This window comes from Vicugna pacos, chromosome 6 (assembly GCF_048564905.1).
Source record: "Vicugna pacos chromosome 6, VicPac4, whole genome shotgun sequence".
Lineage (NCBI taxonomy): Eukaryota > Metazoa > Chordata > Mammalia > Artiodactyla > Camelidae > Vicugna > Vicugna pacos.
Genome location: NC_132992.1, coordinates 44003332 through 44026524, shown reverse-complemented (window position 1 = coordinate 44026524; position 23193 = coordinate 44003332). Strand labels below are relative to the sequence as shown.

The 23193-nt window shown below is 35.5% G+C and overlaps 1 protein-coding gene across 5 annotated transcripts in view; it reads right to left on the bottom strand.

The window, feature by feature from the left end:
• TTC6 (tetratricopeptide repeat domain 6) overlaps nt 1-23193 on the bottom strand; it is a 163567-nt gene that overhangs the window by 67994 nt on the left and 72380 nt on the right. For all 5 annotated transcript variants that reach the window (XM_072962965.1, XM_072962964.1, XM_072962962.1 and 2 more), the window contains exons 6-8: nt 22833-23027; nt 10295-10436; nt 1295-1399 (exon numbers count right to left, since the gene is read on the bottom strand). In XM_072962965.1, the coding sequence (XP_072819066.1) occupies nt 1295-1399; nt 10295-10436; nt 22833-23027 (442 nt within the window). The remainder of the gene's footprint in view (nt 1-1294; nt 1400-10294; nt 10437-22832; nt 23028-23193) is intronic.

Here is a 23193-nt window from a genome sequence, read left to right as displayed (position 1 = left end):
CTATGCTATTTCAATTCCAGAATATTAAAAAAAGATGAAATGTTACCCAATTAACTTTATGAAGCAAGAATAACCTTGATACCAGAGTCCAACAAAAAAATACATTATATACATATTTCAAGCATGAGTATATATTTTAAAAAATAATAAAATACTGCCTAACAGAATTAAATGTAATATTTAAGAATACTAGATCATGACTAAGTAATCCAAGAAATGTAAAGGTGTTTCAATATCAACATTCTAAACATGCAGTGTCAATAATGAATGTGATTCCACACCTGCCTTGGTTGCAGGGAAGCTAAGAGGTAAACTGATGACACCATTTCTAGCAAGGGTACATATGGACAGGATTTCTTTGATTTAATCTTATCTCTGACAGTATTATGCTATCACTCTTAATGCTTTTCCCATGATTTCTTTAACTTTTTGGTTTTATCCTTTTCTGATACTTGTGTTATTAGTAAGCTGTCTAAGAGCCTATGCAAATAAAATAATCCTAAATACCATTAAAATTTTATGTACTATTATTTTCATCACAGAATTATTTAAAGAGGAAAAAGTAGGAAGAAGAAAATGGGGAAAGGAAAAAAAGAGGAGGAGGAAGAGAAAGAATTTTTAAAAATTAAAAAAAATAGATCAAAAAGTGGGCAGTAACTGTCTTGGGGGAGAAAAATAATAGATGATTTTAGTTTTCTTCTCTTGATTTCTCTAATTTTTAAAATAAGCAGTATAACATAAAATGATAGCAAGCAAACACTTAAAGGAACCAAAAAAATAGACTAATAATTGTACTGGATGAGTAGCTTTAAACTTTTTAAAACCTTAACTAAAAATGTACTTTTAAAAGCAAATGAAAATATCATAAAGATCTAAACAATCCAAGAAGTTTTATATCTTGTCAGTCAAATAAATTATGCTTTCAGAAAGAAAACAATATTCTTCCTGACTGGCTAAAGTAACATGGATAAGCACAACATTTTTTTTAGAAATATACATGTAATATAAGTATATGTGTATAAGTATACACAGAGTTATGGGCTTGTAAGTAGATTTATATATATACATATATATGTATATATATACACACACACACACACATACAGACATATACAGCCATGTAATAGTTATTTATTATGTACATATATAATTTCTGTAGTGCCATCCAATCATTCAACTATGGCAATAGTTACCAACAATTTATGTAACAACTGTCCAGTAAAATTTAATGTCATAATCAATCATACGGTTTAATTATTAAACAACAATAGAGAAAAGCCATTCAGCAGTTTACCTCATATTTTGGATATACGGTTTCCTTCATGGCAGATACTGGAACAGAGAATTTGGGTGAAGTTAGATTCCAAAACAACTTTGTAAATCCTGGATAAGCAGACACCTTTGGAAACAATATAAAAGGCTATTAGAAACTAACAAATGGTCCCTAGGGTAAAAACCCAAGCTCCTGTCAAAATTAGTTCTAGCTGCCAAGAAAATTAGGAGATTGATTCCACAGTCTCTGTAAGCCTGGGAAAAACAACTTATCATACCTATTGATTAGCAAAAATATACAAGTCAGCGATTCCAAGTGATACCAAAGATGTGGGAAGTTAGCAGAGCCACACAAGAGGCAAACTGGGCATTTCTAATAAAATAGTAAATAACATGCCACATGACCCAATTATTTCACTTCCAGCTATATAATCTAAGGAAATTCTTCCACACATGCATGAAGAAATATATACAAGGATATTCATACAGCATATGAAATAGCAAAAAAACAAACCCCAATTGAAATGTCAATTAATACAGAAACATGAATAAAACTTGGTATATTCATACAACTAAACATTATAAAGTTATTCAAGCACAAAAATTATAAACCATAAATGTCTCTTAGAAGCACAGTATATCAGTAAAATTAGCAAGTTTTAGATATGTACAAAATCATGCCATTTACATAAATGTATCTAGAACACATAGCACTAAGCATTTATTGCTTACGGTCACAAACACATCTCATAAAGTATAAAATCATGGACTGGAAAAACCACAGTTGCAACAGTATCTAACGCTTGGCTAAAAAGGAAGAGAAACGAATTAGTAAGCAGTACAAGAGGACTTAATTGCTTTTAAAATGTCTTTTATTTTGAAAAATCTGAAACAAGTATGACAAAATGTTCATTACAAATTCTTGATAGCATGTACCCACGTGTTTGTTAGTTTGGTTTCCGTATTTCTTTCTTTCTTTATAAAGTTCTTCCAAATAAAAATTAATCAGGCATAGAGGAATTTTTAGAAAGGTGAAGCCATTCAGTATGATACCAGAACTGTGGCTATATGACATTACTCATTTGTCCAAATCTATTGAACTTTACAGCACAAAAAGTGAGCCTTAAAGCATGCAAATTTTTTTAAAAGTCACTTGGGCAGTCAAGAGGAATCCCAGGATGGAATGTAGAATGTAACAAAACAATCTAACTATACTATTACTATATGCAACAACTTCACTGAAGGGGGTGAGACAAAAATTGCTGCCCTTAGTAACTCTGGAAATGAGTGGAGTATATAAGACCAAAGGCAAAAGAAACTGTACGTAGCACCAAACTTCAGTTGATAAGGTTGCATCCCACAGGAATATGGGTTAATGATTCTGATATTTCTACACATGTACACTTCTACACTGGAACTGAACAATTAAGTAATTGGATGGAGGATGGTGGGAGCCAGTGGTGTCACTCACTATTGGAGTGGGAATTTAAAGAAAAGCAATGGAGGAGGTTAGAATTATCCATGTGGTCGTGAATTAGAGTTGCAGACATCACTATGAACCCATGTTTAGCTTAATTTAGATAAAGATGGTTACAAATAGAAATACTATGTTATGTGTGTTTATTATATATTATATGTATTATAATATGCGTATTTACAGACATATATTTGCATGAGCTGAGAAGCCCTAGAAGCAATAAGGTTCCAGTAGCAACAAGCACATATAATGCCCAGGGTCTAGTTTCTAATTAAATTCTCTAACAAAGGGAACTGGGGCTTCCTGGAGAAATGGCTGATTCTATGGACTGGGGCAGGAAATATGCAAGATGAGCTTGGAGCATCTGTACTGCCAGTAATTAAGTATTTTAAAAAAAAGTCCCACAGTGATGGGACATGTCAAAGGGACCTAGGAGCTCTCAATGACCAAAGCTCAAACAATTTTAGCAAAATAATAATAATAATAATAATAATAATAATAATAATAATAATAATAATAATGTAGTATTGGAGTATAACTCAAAGTACAACATAAACATCCATGAGTCATACTGATGCAAATAAGTGATTCAATAAATAAATAAATGGGAAGAACAGACAAATGTCCTGTCCAGATGAATTTGAATTAATTTTTGCAGATACTCTGCCCTGAAGGAGGTGGAGCATAGCTCCCCATTCCTTAAGTGTGGGCTGCACATAGTAACTTCTTTGAAGCGAGTACAGAATGGAAAGGGGCAAGCAGGGACACTACAGTGAAGAAAGCTGGCAGACACCACCTCAGCCAGGCGGTTAAGGTTAACATCGACAACAATAAGTCACGTTCACAGTATGTACCCTAGACGTGATTTGATGAAAATGGGACCTTTCCTCAGGGAAGCCTCCTGAAATCACATTAACTACCAAATCAGAAAAACAGCAGGCAATCCCAGCTGGGGGACAGTCTACAAAATGCCTCACCAGTACTCCCCTAAACCATCAAGGTCACAACAAGGAAAGTCTCAGAAACTGTCACAGCCAAGAGAAGCCTAAGGAGAAGTGATGACTGGATGTAACATGGTGTCCTGGGTGGGATCCTGGAACAGCAAATGGACATTATGTTAAATCTAAGGAAATCTGAATGTTAGTTAATAATAACATACAAATACTGGTTCACTGGTTTAAAAAATGTACCATCCTGCTCTAAGATGTATTAGTAGTTTCTCTGGGCGACTGCAGCAAATTGCCATTTGGTGGCTTAAAACAAGAGGAATTTGTTCTCTCACAGCTCTGGAAACAAGAAGTCCAAGATCAAGGTGTAGGGAGGGCCATGCTCCTTCTGAAGGCTACAGAGAATCCTTCCTCACCTCTTCCTGCTTGCAGCAGTTACCAGCAATCCTCGGCATTCCTTGGCCTGCAGCTGCACTGTTCCAGTCTGCCTCCATTATCACACGGCGTTCTTCCTTGTGTGTCTGTGTGCCTACCCTAAATCCAAGATGACCTCATTCCAAGATTCTTACTTTCATTACATCTGCAAAGATCCTATTGCCAAAAAAGGTCACATTCGCAAGTACTGTGGGTTAGGACTTGGACATATCTTTTGGGAGCCACTATTAACCCACTATTATCATATTAATAATAGGAGAAACGGTGTGTGATATGTGAGAAACCGCCATACTGTCTTTGTAACTTTTCTCTCAGTTTAAAATTATTCTAAAAAATAAAGTTTACTATCAATAAAATAATAAAGCAAATGATAAAAGAAAATATAATTTTAAAAAATACTTGAAAGTGAAATTAATCAGGCATTCATGACAAGATTTAAAAAATATGTGGCAAGATTTTTCAAAATAATAACTGTTTGAATCCATGATATTATTGGTAACTACGTTTTCTTTAGTATTTCCATTAACTTCGAATAATATTTAATTGGACCAAGCATTTTCCCCAACAAGATTTGTCTTCCACCAGAAAAAATGACCTCAAACAATTAAGCATCAACTTGCAAGCATGATTCTAGCATTGAGTATGAAACCTTAACAGTGACATATCCTGGAGTGTGGGTGTTATGCAGACTTCCTATAAGGCAATATACAAAGACCCAAATGCAATAAATAAAGATTCACAATTATAAGCCGACAATGAGTCTCCAGCATTTTTACTTCTAGTTAACTATTCCACGATCACATTTCCTCTCTACCAACAGAGTACTGTATCTAGCAAAAGGCAGATTTTGCAGTTGCCAGTTTAATTTGTTCACTGTAGAAATTCAAATTATTTCCATTTTACTCATCCTCTGCTTTGGTGGGCAAACTGCGTCACTTTATGCTGTATAGATCTAGAGCCGGGAATACCTCACTAAAAGATTAATAAACTCTTCCAAACTCAGCTGACAACTCTTCAGCTAAAGATGATCTAGAAATTAAGATTTCAGGTATTCAAATGACATGTCACATATCCCTTGTTGTAGATAAGCTTCCAGCAGTTTAAGCATCCAGAATAAAATTATTCCTCTAGAAGAAGGCAAAATACAGGCCTCTAAGTGTCAAGAGAGGTAAATCTATCACTAAACAACATGACTTTGCTCTCAAGGAAAAGCACAGATGCACCTTCAGGAGAGAATTTGTCCAATTAAACTAGCAAAGAAACACTCATCATGGTAAACTGGTTTCCCTGGAAATGCTCAGAACTTTCTAAGAGGAGAGTAGGAAAATGGCTACAAACAGCTGGGCTGGTGGCTGCTGGAACTTGACAGAGGGGTAGAGATTGCACAGCAAACTGAATTACTAACTAGAAACCAAGCTAGGTTAATTTAGTATAATAGCACCTGCACAACCCCTAAGGTTACTGTGCATATTCCAACCCAGTACATAACTCATGTTCATAGTGAGACCGAAGGTCAGAACATTCTGTTCACAAAGGGAGAGAGACATGCAAATTAATTCAGGGGTAAGTTAAGCTTCATATAAATGAAATATAAAGACGAACAACAGATTCCAAAAAGTGGCTTGAGACTCTGGAGAGACTCAAGACCTTTTCACACTAAAACTACAAAGAAGTCATTTGCCTTTTGTATTTGCCTTTTTCACAATGTTGAAATCTGCAATGTTGGTGTTAAAAAAAAAAAAGTAAAATTGATGGCACCTTGGCATAAATTAAAGAAGCAGAACCTTAAAAGTGACCCTCCCCTAGGAAGCAGGAAAAATGTTAATTTTATTAAATCGTAACTTTTAAGTACATATCTTTTTAACATTCAATGTAACTAAATGAGCAGTACACATAAAGTACTTCTGTGGCCATGGTGAAGTAGGATGCTGGTTTTGAGGAAAAAAACATGTGTGCTATTGTTTGAATTGTGAACTGAACTAGCCACCATTTTTAGTGGGGAGGACAAACATTAAACCATGGTTATTCAGACTTCAGTATGTGGCAAGCATTTTCTTGAAAATGAATGAAGCAAATCTGTCATTTAAAATAAAGTAATTGAGAGTATTTGTGCCAATGAAAAAATTCAAGCTTTCAGCAAAAATTAGAATTTTGGAAAATACGTGTATTTCACCATAAGCTTGCCAGGTTCCCAGTGCTTAAAGACTTTTCTGATAATACTAAAATTGAGAAATTTTGATATTGTATATATGGTGAAACATGTCAACATTTGAAGAGCTACATAACTTGGACAGTGTTTTCTAAATGACCAGTAAATAATGTTACAAAATCATGCATGGGTCAAAGTACAAAATAAGGCAGCTGATTTTCATGTAATAAAGTATGAAAAAGTCATTGATATGGTTTCAGATTTCCACTGCAACAAGCTTTCTTAGCTGTACAAATTATCATTTAATACATTTTCTTTTTAACTAAGTTTAATTTTTCTTTTTCATTTATTTGGTACTGGGGTCCAATAACTGTAATTTTTATTAAATTTTTTATTGAGATAATTATGGATTCACATGAAGTTTTAAGAAATAATACAGGGAAAAAATCTTAAATACTTTATTAAAAAAAAGAAAAAGAAAGAATACAGGAAGACCTCCATCTGTCATTTACCCAGTTTACCTCAAAGGCAGTATCTTGCAAAATTGTAATACAATATCACATACAAAATACTGACACTGGTACACTTAAGATATTGAACATTTCTGCTACCACAAGGATCCCTCATGTTGTGCTTAACAGACACATTCCATTCATTCCCACCACCACCCCATCCTGAAACCCTGGAAACCACTAATCCATTCTCCATTTCTGTAATTTTGTCATTTCATGAATAAACATTATAAAATAAACTCATCCAGTACATAATGTTTTGGAATTGGTTTTTTCCAGCATAATTCTCTGAAGACTGTTTATAGTTGTATGTATTCATTCTGTAATGTGCTTCATCATAGTTGCATGTTTATTTATTTATTTATTTTTACTTGCCAAACTATTTTCCAGAGGTCAGAGAAGGGAGTTTTTTAAATTATATACTCAATTTCCTTAACATTATAGTGCTATTCAAATAATCTATTTCATAGAGTGAGTTGTGACAGTTTGTGCTTTTTGAGGAACTACTCCATTTTGTCTGCTTTTAAATATATGTGTATAGAGTTGTTAACAGTATTCCCTTAATTATTCTTTGGATGTCTGCAAGTTCTGTAATGATATCTCCTGTTTCACTTCTAATACTGTCAATTTGTGTCTTTTTTTTCCTTGTCAGTTTTGCTAGAGATCAATATTATTGATATTTTCTAAAAACTACATCTTTGTTTCACTGATTTTCTCTATGGCTTTTCTGCTTCCAATTTCATTGATTTATGCTCTTCATTATTCCTTCTCTATGCTTGCTTTGGGTTTATTTTGCTTTTCTTTTTCTAGGCTCTTGAGGTAGCAGCTTAAACTGATTTGAGAATTTCTCTTTTCAATTGTAAGCATTTAGTGCTATAAATTTCCCTCTCAGCACTGCATTATCTGTGTTCCACAAATGTTGGTATGTTGTATCTTCATTTTAATTCAGTTCAGTTGATTTTCAATGTATTTTTTAAGCCCCTTGAGAATTCCTCTGTAATCCATGGATTACTTATATCTGTATTGTTTAGATTCCAACAGTTTGGAGATTTTTCTGTTACCTTTGCTACTGATTTCTTGTTTGATTTCATTATGGATTTGTTCTAGCTTGGTATATGTTCTGTGGAACTTGAAAAGAATGTGTATTCTTTGTTGGGTGTAGTGTTCTATACATTTTGATTAGACCTTGTTGTTGGATGGAATTAATGACTTCTCTATATTCTTACTGATTTTCTGCCAACTGTTTAGAGAGAGGTGCTGAAATCTCCAACTATAACTGTGGAATTGTCTCTCCTTTCAGTTCTATCAGTTTTTGCTTCACATATTTTACAGCTCTGTTGTTTTGTGCACATGCTTTTTTTAAGATTTCCTGGTGGATTGACATTTTAAAAATAATTTTTTTGTTTTATTTATTTTATTTTATTAGGGGAAGGAAATTAGGCTTGTTTATCTATCTATCTATCTATCTATCTATCTATCTATCTATCTATCTATCTATCTATTTTTCATGGAGGTACTGGGGATTGAACCCAAGATTTCGTGTATGCTAAGCACACACTCTACCACTGAGCTATACTCTCCCTCTTGGATTGACATTTTCATTGTAATATAATGCCCTTCTTTGTCTCTGATAACTTTCTTTGCTGGAAAGTCTACTTTATCTGATATTAATACAGTCACTCCTGCTTTTCTTGATTAATGTTTCCATGGTTTACCTTTTTTATCCTTTAACTTTCAACCTCCCCATATCATTATATTTGAGGTCAGTTTCTTGTAGACATTAAACAGGTGGGTTATTTCTTTTAATCCACTCTGCAAGCTCTGACACTTTATTGGTATATTGAGACCATCTACATTTATGTTAGGGATTTAGTCTGCCATTTTATTTTTTGTTTTCTGTTTGTTTCTGGTTTCTTTTGTTACTGTTTCCTTTTCCCTGCTTTCTTGTTACACGGACATATTTTAGAATTCTACTTTTATTTATCTATGGTGTTTCTGAATATCTCTGTACAGTTTTTTGGTTTTGCTCTAGGTATTACATTATGTAAACATAACTTATCTAAGTCTACTGATGTCTCCATTTTACCAGTTCAAGTGGTGTGTAGAAACCTTACCTCCCTTTACTCTTTGTTTTAAGTGTGTTCATAGTTATCACTGAAGCATGTTTATGATGGTGGCTTTAAAAGCATTGTCATCACTGTCATCTATTGATTATCTTTTTATATTCAGTTTGAAGTTTTCCTAGTTCTTTGTATGATTAGTGATTTTCAATTGAATCTGGATATTTGGGGTATTATGCTATGAGACTCTGGATCTTATTTAAACCTTCTGTTTAAGTTGACACTCTGCTAGGCCTCCTCTGATATCACCACAGTGGGCAGGGAGAGGAGTGGCTCATTATTACTAGGTGGGGAAGGAAGTCCAGGATCCCCATGTGGTCTCAACTGACACAATAAAGGGGAAACCTCATTCCCACTCTGTTAAGATGAAAGTCCCAGCCCCACACAGCCTTCTTTGACACCACCCTGGCAGGTGTGGTGTCAAAGTAAGAGTAAAAGTCTAGATTTCCTACCAGACCTTTGCTAGTAGAAGTGAGGGAAGGACCAAGGCCACCATTTTTTCTGTGGCGCTTAGCTGGGGTAGAGCAGTTCTTGTCAAAAAATTTTGTCTTGCTAGGCTGCCCCTTTCCTGGTTTTTTGTCTAAAGAGAATAGGTTTTTGTTCCAGCATTTTTTTTTTTTTGTCTTTCCCTGGTTTTGTTTCTAGGTTACCAGCTTTTTTCAGCTCTAGGTCTAGGATCCGTGAAACTAAAAAGAAAACCCAAGGAACTAACTAACCACCACGTCATTTCCTGGGTCCCAAAGTTCCTAGTTAGTGCCTCAGTCTTTCCACCTTTCAGATCCGTCCTGTCTGTAACACCTAGGTTTTCACTTGTAGTTAGCAGGGAGAACAGGGAAAAGCACTTCTATTCCATCTTCCCCAGAAGGGGAAGTCTCACAACTTCTAAGAAACTATCACTTACAAAGCTTCGGCATATTATTCAGGGAGAGTATCTATAATTATGTTAAAAGGCTATTAAAATAATCTTTCCTTTTCCAACTACGTATCTGTGTGAGGCCAGAATTTTTCTCATATATTTCAGCTAAAACAGCCTACCACAAAATTGCATGCAGAAGCAGACACAAGAATCCAGCTGCCATCTATTAAGCCAGACGTTAAAGAGATTTGCACACACACAAAATCTAGTTTTTACACTAATTTTTTTGCTTTAAAAAATAATTACTTTTCCTAAAAGTACATTATATATGTAACATATATGACTTTACTAGTTATTTTTAATCAATAAAAATAAACATTTTAGTATTCTCTCTAAATGTTAATAGGTAAAACCCACATTATTATTTAAGTCCTCAAAAATTTTTAAGAGTGTAAAAAGGGTCCTGAAACCAAAAAGTCTGAGAACCTGTGAGGTAGAGAAAATGAATATTAAAGGAAGTACTCACTTCCTCTCCCGCGAGTTCTAGGTGTGGTTTGTGAGTGTTCTGTCTAGTTCCTGCTGGCAATTCAGGTGGTATCCCTGGTGTTGCTGGAAGGACGGCACCACGTTCTTCATTGTCACGCGTAACTGGAATTCCTTGCAGTATTCTACAAAACAAGAAGATTGTGTGCCAAGACAAAAACATTGTTTTTTAAGTCACTGATAAAGCAAAAGACGTTTGTTCTCATTTTATCTCTCTGCCAAAATAAATACATTGACATTTGATATCTGTACTAAACAGATACTGTCCATAATCTAAAATGGAAAATAATTCAAAAATAATTTGTTTGCTTCTGAATGCATTTTAGGAGTAAGCTTTATGATGGTTTTGTTTTATGATATTGGAAACAACAAGTTCACCCTATGAAAGTCTGATTATAAAAGAGGCAAAAAATTTTCTATCTTCTGATCCCTAACCTGCTCCCCACTCCAAGCTCAAAGGAAATGGTCTCATTTCTCAGACTGGGGCAAAAAGCAGAGCTGCCTTTTCACATTAAGGTTTTCTCTTCTTGATTCTTATCTTGCCAGGATGAACAGAAAACTGTTATGGCATCCAGTCTTCACTTGTAGGTTATAAACCACGTATACATAAGAATATACATAGGAGATTTAAAACTCATCAATAAAAGCCTTAATGAAACCAAAGAGATGGCGTAAAACAAAATTTGAAGGCAAAATGTGTCATTAGTGACTGACTTACAGAGTGCTTGAAAATACATTCATTTTTGTATTACAGCTCTTACTGTGAAAGAAATATAAAACAAGTATAAAGTGGACCTACATAGACTATATCCATATTTCAATTTCACATGGAAGTTTTTAGACCCAACGTTCCCTCTAACTTTTTGGTATACCATTTTATGAATAGATAACCACTTTATGAGCCACCAAATGTTAAGACAAAGCACACACATACCAAACTGACTTGACTTAACAACACGTTGGAATCCTCAGATTCCATTATACCAGCTCTTCAAAGCAGGCCCACCCGAATCCAGGCTGGAGAAGGCAGGGCTTTGCTAAAGTAGATTCATGGGGAAAAGCTTCCTGTCTCACCTAGTCAAATCTCTGAATTCAAAGAGAAGATAAATCTCAACTCCCAGCACAGGGAATACAGTAGACTGCTATTCCACGTCCAACCCATCCTCCCTCCAATAATGCTTTCTTGAACTGCTGAGGATGGAGAGGTGAAGACTCTGCTGCAGCCGGCGTCCTAGATGCGAGTTAGGATCCACTAACCAGATGCACTCACGTACACTGTGGAAGGAAGAAGGTTCTATGTTTCTGTTGGCAAGCAGACATGGCAACACTGAGTTCTTCTGCAGCAGGGTTCCAGATACTTCTTTTGTGGGAAGCATGTTTCATTTTTGTTTTGGTTTTTTGCCAGTGAGCATTTCAAACACTTATAGTATGGCTCCAGAGTCAAAAGTTGTGACAGTAGAGACCACATGATTCCCGAGTCTCAACCGAGGTGGTATGTTGCCAGTATCGGCTTCCAGATGTCCCACCTTCCTGACTACACCAGAAGCAGTAGCATGCTATGTGAGCCATCTCTGGAAAGCCCTCCCTGCCTACAGCCCATTTTTCCAATCTATCCATTGGTTTTAAAAGCATCATATTCTCATCACTAAATCCCTTTTTGCTTAAAATAGCTAAAAATATTTGTTTTCTGCAACTGAACCCTGAATGATACAACCAGGAAAAACGAAACAGGGTATTTTATTGGCTAGAACAATGAGCCAAGAGAGCACATATATCAAGATCAATAAAGTATTTCTAAGATCGGGAGGAGAAGGGTGAAGAAACTACTTCGAGGCACTGCTATATTCTTACCTGGCCCTAAGCCAAAAACAAAATAGTAAGAATCATTCACATGTTATTGTCTTTTCACATTTCAAATGTGCACCAAAGAAACAGAAATTCTGGCTGGACGGAAGGAACGTGAAAGAAGTCATTGCACCTTCTAGAGTGTGCAGCTCTGGTAGATGTGAACTGGGGACCTTAGTGGAAAGGCTACCCAAGGTTAGCAACGGTTCCTGTATGACAAAGATGAATCACTTACTTTGAAATTTTTGTCCAGATTATCCCTGTTTCCTTCTTTATTTCCAGAGAAAAGAACCAATCCTTTCTAAAGTTCTCCCCTCTACAGACCACTATCACCTCAGTGGTTCAGATTGAAAATTTCCTCATTTCCAATACCCCCAAACTCCCAACAATAATTACTGGTCCTGATCCTTCTCCCTCCAGACTGTCTCTACCTTCCATTGCATTTTCTCTCAACTGAGTCCTATGACAACATCTTTGCTGTCCCTCACCTCTCAGTTTTTCCTCTTCCAACCCATGCTATATACATACCCCTGCCAGTGTTGTCTTCAATCACCCCCTTTCAAATACTTTAATGACTACATACACCATGTAAAACCCAAGCTCCTGAGCCTGGTAGTCAGGGTCCCCCACAGTATGGGGACCATCTACCTTATCAATCCTACTTTCCTCCTCTGACACCTGGCCCAACTACATTCATTATGCAAAAGGTGCCCTGGGTGCTGAGATTACCAGCAGTGCAACAGGGTAGTCGGGCAAACTGAACGATAATACAGTGTGGCTGTGAAAATGTTGAAAACAAGATTTTCAGATCTCAATCTTCTATGAGACCTTTACAAAGACCCTCCACTCAGTCAAAATTCATCTTTGCCACCCTAGTTTTCCTAACACATTTGATCTGTAATTTCGTTGCACAATAAAATACATTTCAGTCTGTATATTTTTCTCAGTAGATTATAGGCTGGTTGGGTGGGGTAGGAGGAGGAGTGATTCTTATTCATTTTCTATCTCGTGAATATAGAAGATACTCAGTAAGTACTATTTAATACTGTAGTTGAAAAGTCCCACAGCCAAAGCCAGCCCAGATCCTGTCCGGAGAAATCAAGAATCATGAGTTGGCATGATGTACTGCAGTGGTTCTCAAAGTGTGTTCCCTAACCAGCATCATGAGCATCACATAGGAACTATCTAGAAATAAACATTTTTGAGCCCTATCACACTTAATGAAACAGAAGATCTAGGGATGGGATGGAACCCTTCTATGTTTTAACCAGCCCTACAGTTGATTCTGATGCACGATGAAGTTTGAAACCACTGATGTACTGCAATCTTTCCTAAAAGAGACTGATCGTAAGAACATCCTGGGATGCTTGTCAAATCTATAGCTTCCTGGATACCTCCAATGGAGATTCTAATTCAGTAGGTTTGGAATAGAACCTGAGAACTGATACACTTAAACACTCCAATTAGTCCTTACCCTCAGGAGAAACCGAAAGATCACTGCTATTGTGAGAAGAGCTAGCCTTTGGAATGAGGTTAAAACCAGGATTTTAGCCGAGTTTGGCCACTTGATGTGCTATGTTGGATAAGTCACTTTTCCTCCCTAACTCTCAGTTTCCTCATTTATGAATAGCAACAGTGATCTGGTCTTTCAGGGTCTAATGCTTAGAAAGAGTGTATGTCAAGAGTTGCGTAAAATACAAATAGTAAGTGGTTGATACTACAATCATTTTTGTTATTAATACTGAGGGGACTGAATGAAGGAAACCAGCCCACTTATCTCAGAGTGAGTTACACCTCCTTCTCAGTCAACAGTGGTCTCCCATGGGGCCAGAGATATAAAACGTATTTCTTATTGCATGTTATCAAAGAAGTTTGGAAAACATTTGCTCTGGGATGTGAGCACTCTTAAAAAAAAATCTCCACACACACCTTCTGGAAGTTACATAAGAGTGATTGTGAGCGCCATCCTGTGAAGCGTGGAGAAGGGTTCTCCCCCGAGCAACCTTCTCCCGTCCTTGGTGTGACTCTAGCAGAGAAGTCCCCCATCACATCTTCATTTCACTATCTCTTCCTTAGAAAATTTACTTTGGGGAAGACTTCACAGGATGGAACTCACAGTCACTTTTATGCAACTCAAAACAGATGTTTGCAGGGATACTTTAAGAGTGTTCACGTACAACGGTTTTGCCAAAGTAATATTTACATGCAATATAGTATTCTATCCTAGACATCATTTCTTTAAGGTGCTCACAGCAAGCCACTAAATTCACTTCACAGTCCACTTATTGGGTCACAGTCCACAACTTAGAGAACAGTAGCTTACAGAGAATGTTGTTTGAAAAGAAAACTTCTAGGTCTAGAAAAGACTTTAGGAGTTCATCTTCTTAAAGATGCTAATCCACAAATAATTTTCTTCAGTAAAGTCTGTAAAATCGACAGCAGAGGCAATGAATACTTTCAATACTTAAAAAAATTCAGGGAATATAGTCTTAATAAAATAATAAATCTGAAGACAAATGAGAGTGTAACTATATAGAATTTTTTAACAAAACATGATTAGGGAGGGGGGATTTTATTTTGAATCATTGTAACATCATTGCTACATGCAAACAGTGACATCTGGTGGAATGATACTGCTTTGCTTAAAAAATCCCAGCTTTCAGATTATTTCCAGTAGTTATGAAGTCAGTTATGAAATCAGATGAGTTTCCAAATAATTCCCTTTTTTGGCATTTCTATGTAAAAACAAAAACACATTAATCTCATATCTTATCAATTACTGATAGTGCATACTAAAATAAATTTGTTATCCCAATCTATATTTTTAAAAATATGCTTAAGGCTTAGTTAGGTATAGGGGCTACTTGTTGACAATGAATATAATAAAAATCTATTGGATATTATTGATTCTAGTTCTAACTCTGCCACCAGCTGTGATTTGGGCTGCAAAATTTTGCCTCTGTTTCCTCATCCGTAATATGAGATGGTTAGCCTAGAGGAAGGCTAAGATGTCTTACAGCTCTGATACATGTGCTTCTGTCACATATATCACCAGCTAGACCTCAAACAGGGATTAAGTCTTACATTCTTTGGCATTATATCATTGGTCATTGCCTGGATTATGCAGCAAGGAGCAAGTCCAAGTAAGGGGGGGTGGGGCCAGGGCCAGGATTAGATCTGACCATTGAGGAATGGCAGACAATGCAGGTGAGGAAGAGTCAGTCCCAGATACCTACACTGGAAGGAATGTAGAGCCGAAGACAAAACACAGTATCCCAAATGCAGAGCTGCAGATCACAGGTGGTGGTGTACCACGAGTGACCTCAGAAAGGTCTAGCTTAAGATAATGGCACATTCTAGTCGGGGATGGGTGGAGGGGGCAACCAGTGACAGGGAATATAGATACAGGCAGTATTCAGTGAAAGCTTTTAATAATTAAGTAATTAATATCAGGGAAGTCTCCCTCAGCAAGGCCCCAGGGCTGGCCCAGGACTCAGAAACAGGATTTCAGTTCCTAAGAGGGAACAAGCAATACAAGATAGAACACTCACCCCTAAAAAAGCAGAAACCCTGCTTCCAAAAGTAGGTCACAATAGACCAAATAATGAAACATCTAGGGGCAGTAAAATATGATTCTTCCTAGTTTGTATCAGATTAAATCTGAAAACAAGAGGAGAAGGAGTACTCAGAGTGAAACATAAGGAGAGAAAAATAAAAGGGATTTTCACAAGTTCACAAAGTAGCAGGACATAATGAAAACTACCTTAGAATCAGAGAGACCTGGGTTTGAATTTCAGCTTAGTCATTTAATCTCTGAACTGCATTTTCTTCATTTGGGAAATAGAATAATTTTTATCTACATCACAGAGTTGCTGTTAATACTAAATTATGAAATAAATGCACCAAAATACATTTTCTATTAGATAATTTTCTGTTTTTCTATTCAAATATTGCTACCCTACTGGGGGGATGAGGGGCTCAGATAAAATCTTTCTAATGGAAGCATATCTTATATAGTTGATTTGTAAGCTATGTGTAGTACAGATAAGTCAAATTAATTACTCTTGTGCCCGTTCTTCAGTTTTAAAATAAAATTTCTCAAAGTAATACAAGCTGTCAAAACAACATCTTTAATGTTATTTTTGTAAAATGTATCCATATGCAATATGTGTGCATGCACAGAAAAAAAGCCTTGAATAATCTCTGCCATATAGAAAACCCATTAGGAAAAAGTTAGTTTCTAGTACAACAGTTTCAACAATCACAGAGAAAAACTGTAGAGACAAAATTTTCAGATCCTGTCCCCTCCCACTTCCTATACCTTTCATGGTTCTGAATGCTTGAATAGTAATATAAACCTGCATCTCTGATTCTCCTACTTGAGATCTAAAAGTAGTATTCCAAAGCCTCCAAGAATAGTCAAGAATTGTCAGGTAAACCTATCTGATATTGACTTTGGGCAGACAGAAATGACCTATCTTCATTCAAAGATGAGCACACAGGAAAATCCAATATGGGTTCAATGAAGAGAGTCTGCAAAGTATAAGAAAGAAACAGAGGACTCTCCCCTTGAGAGTGCACTATCCATCTCTTAATAAACCCTCACGAAAGAAAGAAAGAAAGAAAGAAAGAAAGAAAGAAAGAAAGAAAGAAAGAAAGAAAGAGTTCAAAAAAATTATATGAAGAACATTCTGTCCAAAAAGATTTATTACAGAAATCAAAAAATATTTTAGGAAAGGTCTGCTTTGTGCTGTCAAGGAAATTTTTTTGATGCTTTCAGGAAACAGGTGGAAGATAAAAGACATGGATTTTTCTTAGGAGTCTGATAAAATTTTAAAAATCAGAAAAATGCCTTAGTGATATTCAAATGGTAATTAGAACAATTTTTTTTTATATTTACACTTCAGAAAATAAAATCATTGATACGCAACAGAGGTTTGAGAGATGAATGAAGGCAAAGGGGTGATAAATATAGATGATAGATAGTGAAGATTCAACATAAGGCTAATTAATATTCCTGAAGAAATATACCTAATAAACAGATGGAAACACTACTCAAAATAAAACAGAAAAAGCCCTAAACTGAAGAGCTGTATCTGCTATCAAAAAGGCTTTCCATGCACCAGGAAAATGTAATCAGAAAACAATCCACTCCCAAACATATGCTAGTGAAATTACTTAATTTAAAGCAAAATTTAAATCCTGAAAGCATCTATGAATGAAGGTGAAACATGACATGCAAATAAAATGAAAACAGGAGGGCTTCAGATTTCTGTCTCATAACATTAGGTATCAGACGATACCAAAAAAACACATAGGCAAATGTTGACAAATACAACAGATTACAGGAAATAGCAAAGAAGCAAAAAAGGGAGAGAGTCTACAAAATTAGATAACAAGAATAATACCAAGTACATGTGATATAATAATAAACATGGGGTGATCCAACCTACTATAAGAAGAGTAATTTCTGATTGGTTAAAAAATATTCAATACTATGTAATCTACAGGGGATACAACTAAGAAAAATAAAAATAAAAGAAAGGGCAAATATATACAATATAAATAGAGAAAAAATAAGACAAATAATAGTTTCACTTTTTAGCGATTTGGTGTACAATCTATAAGGAAAGCAGAGGGATCACAGTTAACAGTTTCCTGAATTTTCTTCCATGCAAAACATTTCTTTGTATACAATCACATATCTATTATATACTTAGTTCTAACTCCTTTCAATGCACAGAGCTCTTACCTTATTCTTTATTGCAATTGCAGTAAATATATCCCATCACTGGGTGCGCTATAAAAAAAGCTTCCACTGAGGGACACTTGTTTCCAGTTTTTAGTTTTTATAATGACAATGAAGGTCTTTATTCATTTATCTTAGTAAACGACAGTTATCAGCATATAGGTCATCTATAAAGCTATGATCCTGGATAAGATTACCCTGAAAGTACAGGTAGAGGAGAAAATGGGTCCCAAGATAAGCTTTGGGTGCTCCACTGTTTAGAAGTCAAGAGATGAGGAGACATCAGCAAGGGAGACTAGAAGACAAAGCAAAGGAGACAAGAGTAGAACCAAGAGAGTGTGCAGCCCCGAAGGCCAAGGGATAAAACTGATTTAAGGACGAGCAAGTGACCCACTGTGCTAAATGCTGAGAAGTCATGATGAGGACAGTGGTGTCTTAAAGCAAATCTGATCATGTCATTCTTCCTCAAAAAATCCTATCAATGGCTTCCCAATACACTGTGAATAAAAATCTCTCCCCCAAGTCCTCATCCACACGCTCTTACATACACCTAGAGGACATCAATAAACCCGAGATGACCTGACTCTTGTGTCCTCCCCAGCATCAGCTGCATCTCTGCTCCTTCTATTCTCTAATCCTGGACACCTTTTCAGTTCTCAGATGGGCTCCAACGGTCCACAGCAGAGAGAGACAAACTTCAATGTGCGTACAGATCATCTGTATCTCTAACGAGCTCCCAGGTGATGGTGATGCTGCTACACTTCTGAGTAGTAGAACTAAAAAAACTCTTTCCTCTCTTCCCAGCTATCTTCTATTCATCCCTCAGACTTCAATTTAAGTATCATTTCCTCAGACTTCCTCAGATATATGTTTCCATACACACTGCACATCTGCATACTAATTGTCACGCTCACAATAATGAATTCGTCACCTTCCTTCTCTGCTAGTCTTCAAATTCCCTGAGGGCAGGGATTAGGCTTCTCCTGTTTGCCGATGCTTTCCTAGTGCCTAACTCTATGTCTGCCACACAGTAGGTACACAAAAAATATTTGCTGGTCAATTTAAGTGATTATTCAGATCTGTATCTCCTGACAGAGAGAGATAATTACAATATAGTAAGTTTTAAAAATCAGGTTACAAAACGTTATTTACATAGCTTTATCTTAGTTTTGTTCCATATGATTTACCTGCATACAGAAAAGTCCAGAATCATATATTTAAAACAGTATTATTTCTCAATGGCAAGATTTTCAGTAATTGTTTTCTTTTTTGCATTTCCTTGCTTATTTGTACATATCTGCTAAAATACTATATTTTTATTATTATTTTGTAGCAAAATAATAAATTACATTAAACACTGAATTCTCACATTTAACCTTTGCTTTTCTAATTGTTGCTGTTGTAGTCACTTCTGTGTTAATGTACAAAACAGTCGGTCCACATTTTTCTAAAATGTGACTAGGAATTTCCCTTGTCGTCTGAGGCTAAGTTGAAGGCTAAATCTGGGATCTACAATCCAAGCAGTGCCCACCACCAGGAAACTGGCTACGGGGGGGCCTGACTGGAGCCGGTCAGCCAGCGCTTGTTAGGACAGCATTTTTGCCACCAACTCTCTCTTTATTGACAGTGGATCAACAAAATGCACAAGCAATTTTACACAGAAAAATCAGTGACACAGAACGTAAGTCCATAAACAGACACAGTAACACACTGGAATTTAAGGTATGAAAAGCTGGCATTTCAAATTCATGAGAAAAAGAGGATTTATTGAATAAACAAAGTTGTGCAACTGCCCAGTCATTTGGGAAAGAAATGATAATGCTTCTTAAACTTATCAAAGTAAACAAAGACATGTGAAAGATTCAATTTTTTAAGAGAAAGCCATAAAATTACTCAAAAAAAATGAAAGAATATATTTAAATTTAAATATAGGAAAGCCCTTTCTAAGAATAACACCAAGACTAGAATACATAAAGGAAACTATTGGTAGTTTTTACTACTTCTGTATTAGCAGAATACACCATAAACGAAACTGAAAAGCAAACAATAAAGTAAAAAAAAAGTCTACATTATATATGACAGATAAAAAAGAACACCTACAAATCAATAAGAAAAAGATGAATGATAACTCAACAGAATATTAATTGGTAATTCTCAAGAGGAAAATAACCAAGAGACACCTAAAAATATGCTCCACCTCACTTGAAATGAATAAAAACATAAGTTTAAAAGATTGAAAGGAAATGAACAATGTCATAAATTGTTGGTAGGCATACAAGTTGGTATAATTTTTCTAGAGAGAAGTCTAGCAATATACATCAAAAATTTTAAAGCAAAAAGTTTAGTAAGTAATGGCACACCTAGGAACTTTCTTACACTGCAGCTGTGTTAAGTTAGTGAATATTATGAAAATAATTTAAACGTTCACACATAATTTTGAGGGAAAAATATCAATCTATAGAATGCCATATATGGTTTAAACACATGTATGCATACACAAGAGATGTTCAGAAGGCTATTCACCAAACTGCTAACATGGATCTGTATTTAAACAGTTTTAATAATTTCCCTAATTTTAAAACCCAAAATCTAAAATTTCATGTTAAGAATTCTAATGCTTAGATATCTATAAACTTCTCCTTACAATACAGAAATTTTAAAAGTAAAAATATGATCAATATGGAATGTTTTTTAGTTCTCACCAAAATTACTATTTAGCAAAATAAACGTTAAGTTTGAACAGTACATTGCTAATTTAAATAAACGTATGTACCCATGCTATTCAATTGAAATATCCTTGGTATTTCCCACAAATAACAATTACTATATGCAAAATTAAGAAAGCGTTAATACTATATAACCACAAGTATTATGCTTTGTAGTTAACTGTTCATTGCACAGAAAAACCAAAAAGCCACCAAGTAAAAGGGTATTCATTTTGTGTTCACTATTATCTTTCTTGAGAAAGCTTATTAGTGCAGAAAAAATTATACATTTCTCTGAACTTGTAGGCTCAGCAGACAGATATATTTTGAAAAGGTTAAGCTATGTTTAGCAAGGTAATCCTCAAGAGATGGATGCCAGAGAATTAAATATTCAGTACTTAAATTAACTTCTTATTTGGTACTTAGGAACAAATTGCCAAGAATTATCATCATCAAATAGAACATTTATTGACTCTCTTGGAAAAAGAAAGTGAGATCTACTTGAAGAAAAAAAATTTAGAATTGGAAAGAAACCAGTATTTTTAACACTTCACTTGAATAATAGAAGCTGTAAGTCCTCAAAAGGTTGCTTGGCTGGCAGAGTGCTAATGGAAATGATTCAAAATAGTTTCTTGACTACCAGATTATGTTTACATCTTTATTTTCTCCACTCTCAGCTTTAGGCTTAAAGACATCCCAAAGAAGTCATACAGATCTTCTATTTCCTATCAGAGATACTAGAGCAATTTTGAAACTTCCGAAATTCTTCACATACAACTTTATTCATAAAATAATGAATAATACATTAATCCTTTAAAAAATCTTTCTGCGTAAATAGAAAATGAACATGAAAATGACCTTCTTTTAGGGACTGAAAATGAAAAGCATTGTGATTACTAAACACAGGGAAACCAGATGACTATAAACCTTAGAAGAACGCAATAAAATGTTACACTTTTTACTGAAAGTAAAGTTGGAGGACATGGGAACAGAACATAGCATGAAAAGTGGGGATAAGTTATTAATTTGTTGATAGTGTAGTTAAAAGTGACCTTTCAAAATATTATTCTCACATATTTAGAAAAGTTAAAATATAACACTAAAAACACATCTACTTAAATTTAAGTTAATATTTAATATTTTATTAATGTTAAAATACGTTGTAGATGATTTTTCAGGATTCCTACCGGCTGTCCTGAAAGGCAAGCGAGTTTAGAATATGCTTTCTCCATGTGCAGGTGGTATCGCCCCTATGGGAGTGAAAATTGGTGGCTGGCAGGGAGTAGAGGGAGTGACAAGAGCTCTGTCTTTTTATGTGTAAGGCACAAATATACATACAGTACCAGAAACAGATATACAGTATATCTAGGGTATTACAATTTAATGGGGATGGAAACTGGGGAGGGGGAGTCTAAAAAAGCCTTTTTAAAGGGTGATAATGAAAAAACATATGAGAAAATCTATGCTAAACAAATCTGGATTCTAATCACTATCTAAAGGTAAGAACTTGGGCAAGTAACCTGATATTATAAAGTCTAAGTTTCCTCATGAATAAAATGGAAATTATGGCTTCTCTTAACAGCTAACAATTTTAACAGGGAAGATGTGAAGAGCACAGCACAGTGCAATGAACATAGTTTCTGTTAAGTAAATGTTAGCCCCCTTCATTTTTCTCCTCTCACTTCAGGATGTTATAAATTTTATACTCTCTGCAAAAGAATACTCAGGTTCCAAAGGAGAGCGAGACAAGGCAACATGGAAAAAACACCACAGGAAATGACTTTTGTACATGATCCCCAGATCAAGTATGCCCAATGATGGTGAAATCTGAAAACTGGTTTCAGCTCCCAAATCTGTGCTGTTCTTGGCTATACAAGCTTGGCAAAGTTGCTTGATTTTTATGAGCTTCAGTTTCCATACCTGTACTCCAAAGGGCTGTTAAGAAGAACAGATGAGATCATGTATGTCACATTCTTTGGGAACGATAAACCACTAAACTAAAGTTACCTTACAATAGGGCATGGTTCATGTCAATAATGGCAGGAAATGAAGACGCTGACACTGAAGACTGTGTACGTCCTGGGAAGGGATGGGGAGGACAAAAACTGCTCCTCCCTAGTGCCCAAGAACAGAAGCAAGTCTTCACAATCAAAGCCTCACAGGCAGACATTTGTTGACAGTTTAAATTTAGTTTAAAACAAAATTACTAGTGGAACCCTTACCTAACTCTTTGCTCTTCATCTGTATAGTGACCATCAAAGAAAGAGGTCCCAAATACTCTAATTACGGTGTTGTGGCCTTTCTTGTCGGCTGTATGATACACGCGAGAAGCCACCTGCAAGTCAATGGGGAGCTCCTGGGCGGGGACCGTGGCACACAGATCATGAAGGGTTGGAGTGGAGTAGTCTTGTGGAATTCTGCAGCAGAGATAAGAAAGCGGGCTTCTTTTAATAATTCTGTACTCTCGTTCTTTAGACATAAAATACATTTAAAATTGACAGTTTAGTTCAGGCCCTAAAAAGGATGCCTAATGTAGGAGATCACATTTAAAACTATAACAGTAATTTATAGCAAATTTAATAT